Here is a 2,760-nt window from a genome sequence, read left to right as displayed (position 1 = left end):
CAGATAGTAGGAGTGGTATAATGGAAAGACATCTCTTATCTTGGGGGAAGATATATGAATAGGACACACCCAGACATAACTGGGCAGGAAACTGGTTTCAGAGAGTTTCTCCTGGCAGTTTTTACTTTAGAAACACAAAACCAGTGCCAAGTGAAGGCAGTTACTGCACCAGCAACACGGGAAGGGCTGAGAACAAAGGCTGGAGGGATTCCTACCTTTGCGACACTGCAGCGTCACCAGGTTACAGTCATAGTCAAGCGGTGTGATGATAACGTGCACAAAATTGAACTGACCCTGAGGAGAAAACAACAAAACAGTCATATCCACCCCACTGGCAGCCATCGTGATCCCTGTGAGTGCCATAAAGCAACAGATGTGAATCCAACAAGGTAAATAACCTCCACTCATGATCTCAACACTGTTTGTTAACATAACACACGAGATTAAGGTTTTACAAACAGCCACATGCCTTTTTATAACACACCAGCAAGTAAAATCTTGTACCTTTATTGTTCCCAGTTTAAAGTCTTCTCCAGAATCATTGTAAACAATAGAAACAAAATCATTCCCAAGGTGCCTCTTCTTGTCACAGCGATATTTATCCAAATCCTTTGTGGGCATCAGAGTAGCAATGTGGAAAATGGCTGAGGAGGAAACAGAAAAACCCTGAGGCTGGCAGTGCTGCAAGCTGCAGTGGTCAACATGCAGCACTTGGCTGGAAGACAAAGTAGTACCAGCACCAATAATAAAAAAATAAGTCATTGCATTATCTAGATTGGAAAAGCCTGTTAAGATCATCGAGTCCAACCATGAACCCAACACTGACCAGTCCCCAACTAACCCATGTCCCTCAGCACTGTGTCTACACGACTCTTCAATCCCTCCAGGGATGGGGACTCCACCACTGCCCTGGGCAACCCCTTCCAATGCCTGTACTAAGTCCCTCAAAAGGTTTGTCCCTATTTGTGGCAGCTGAACCTTCAGAGAAACAATTAGCAGAGTGTAGCCATGCCACACTGCCCTCAATTAACAGCATTCACAGCAGCTTATTCTGCAAACCTCTACACAAAACTGGATCCAGCTTTAATAGTACAGACTATTTTAAAAGCAAGTGGTGTGATTATTTTTTTTTCCTTAAATAAGACATGTATACACTTCTCCCAAACTTTTAAGCCATGGCTTGCAGAGACACCAGAGAGAATGGGAGAAGAGAGCCCCAGGTCATCTTTGCTACATCTCTGGAAAGGAAACAGTTTGTAGAAGGCAGGTCAATCTTAAGATGAGACCATCCTTCCACCTCCAACTTCTGTAGCCGCCTTACCTTGCATGATGTCATCGTGCCAACAGTAGGTAAACTGTCCATCCTCCCCACACACATCCAGGCCACCGAGGTAGATTTTATCTGGCTGACAGTCTTTGAGCTCAATCAGCTTCCCCAAGCCAGTGAGGAACTCGGTGTAGCGATAGGATCCGTGTTCATTCGACAGAATGGCGATCTCGTTGTTGCTCTAGGAAATAAGAACACGGGAGTCCCCACACTGAAGGCTGAGAGCACTCAATCAGCACGAGTGACTGGATTACTACCTCACACTGATTTTTAGTGCAAGAAACTAAGGAAAAGCAAGGCTACTGCAGGAGCAGGACAGATCTCACAGCAGGAGCAGTGGTGCTCAGCCTTCTGCTGAGATGTAAGAGGAAAGGATTACTGCATCTGCACACCACTCACCTGGCCTTCTCCGACGTAGAGCACTGCGATCTTGTGTGTGTCGTAAGAAGGAATCTGATCCAGGAGCTGCACTGATCTCTCAAACGTCTACGATGAAAACATTGGCCACATCTTTAAAAACTGACCCCCACACATCTGCTGCCCTCCCTAAAACCCCCGACAGACGACGACAGCGCAGCGTCAGCTCAGACTCCTGACCGTCACTGGTGTCCTGCTTGATGAGCGCTGCCCTGCTCTGTTCTGCAAGGGCACGGTGCATCATCAGCCCAAGGTACAGAGCAGTGCTGGGTGGCATCTGTCACCACACTTCCCTGGTTTCATACTTCAGATGAGATTAATCTGGCAAACTGCACGAGTCGGATGCGTTTGCCGTGACAAATTACATCGGATCTTCATTTACGCTCCAGGTATGAAAAATTATCATGTCTCTTGCTCTGAAGAACATTTTTAGCACAAGGCATCACCTCATCTCACCTCGGCTCTACTGCCTGGCCACCTGAAGCTAAAGTCAGGGGAAACTATCAGCAGGAGGTCTGGGGTGCTCAGTCCACAGGAACCCCAATTCCAGCACTACTTCTCCAGGAAGTTAATGACTAATTTCTCCTATGACCACAGAAAGCTTCTTGGCCACTCCCAATTGTACAGAGAGCTGACAGGTTTGTCTAGTGACCTTCTCCCAGTATCACCTAACACTTAGTTTTCAACCTGCACTCCTCCTCCAGAAATCATCCTGCCTTCTGGCTGGGATTCTGCAACAGCACCAGCAAAATCTCCCAATATCTCAAATTCAATCCAGATCCATAAAGCTGGAGCCACCAGGACTGGGGTACAGAAAATCTCTCACATGTAGCACTGTCAGTAAGAAACACCTTTAAATTGCAACATCTGAGCTGGACATTCATTACTATAATTTATGTTAAAAAAAAAGAAATGAGGTTAGAAAAATTAATTACAATCATTTAAAAAAAATCCTTGCCTACCTCATTTGGCAACAGAAGGGGTTTGTTGTTTTCATCGCCAAAGAACGGGGAGTG

The 2,760-nt window shown here is 46.0% G+C and overlaps 1 protein-coding gene across 1 annotated transcript in view; it reads right to left on the bottom strand.

Annotated features, from left to right (window-relative positions):
* Positions 1–215: 215 nt before the first annotated feature.
* The window catches only part of TSC2 (TSC complex subunit 2), a gene marked incomplete at its 3' end in the record, with an annotated part of 30,290 nt that continues 27,745 nt past the window's right edge, over positions 216–2,760 (bottom strand). Inside the window, exons 35-39 of the mRNA XM_029086127.1 lie at positions 2,707–2,760; positions 1,727–1,813; positions 1,322–1,508; positions 505–644; positions 216–294 (exon numbers count right to left, since the gene is read on the bottom strand). Coding sequence (XP_028941960.1) covers positions 216–294; positions 505–644; positions 1,322–1,508; positions 1,727–1,813; positions 2,707–2,760 — 547 coding nt within the window. The remainder of the gene's footprint in view (positions 295–504; positions 645–1,321; positions 1,509–1,726; positions 1,814–2,706) is intronic.

This window comes from Antrostomus carolinensis, unplaced genomic scaffold (genome assembly GCF_000700745.2).
Source record: "Antrostomus carolinensis isolate BGI_N321 unplaced genomic scaffold, ASM70074v2 scaffold19027, whole genome shotgun sequence".
NCBI classification, from domain to species: domain Eukaryota; kingdom Metazoa; phylum Chordata; class Aves; order Caprimulgiformes; family Caprimulgidae; genus Antrostomus; species Antrostomus carolinensis.
The sequence above is the reverse complement of the archived record's forward strand: the minus strand, read 5'-3'. Positions and strand labels throughout refer to the sequence as shown.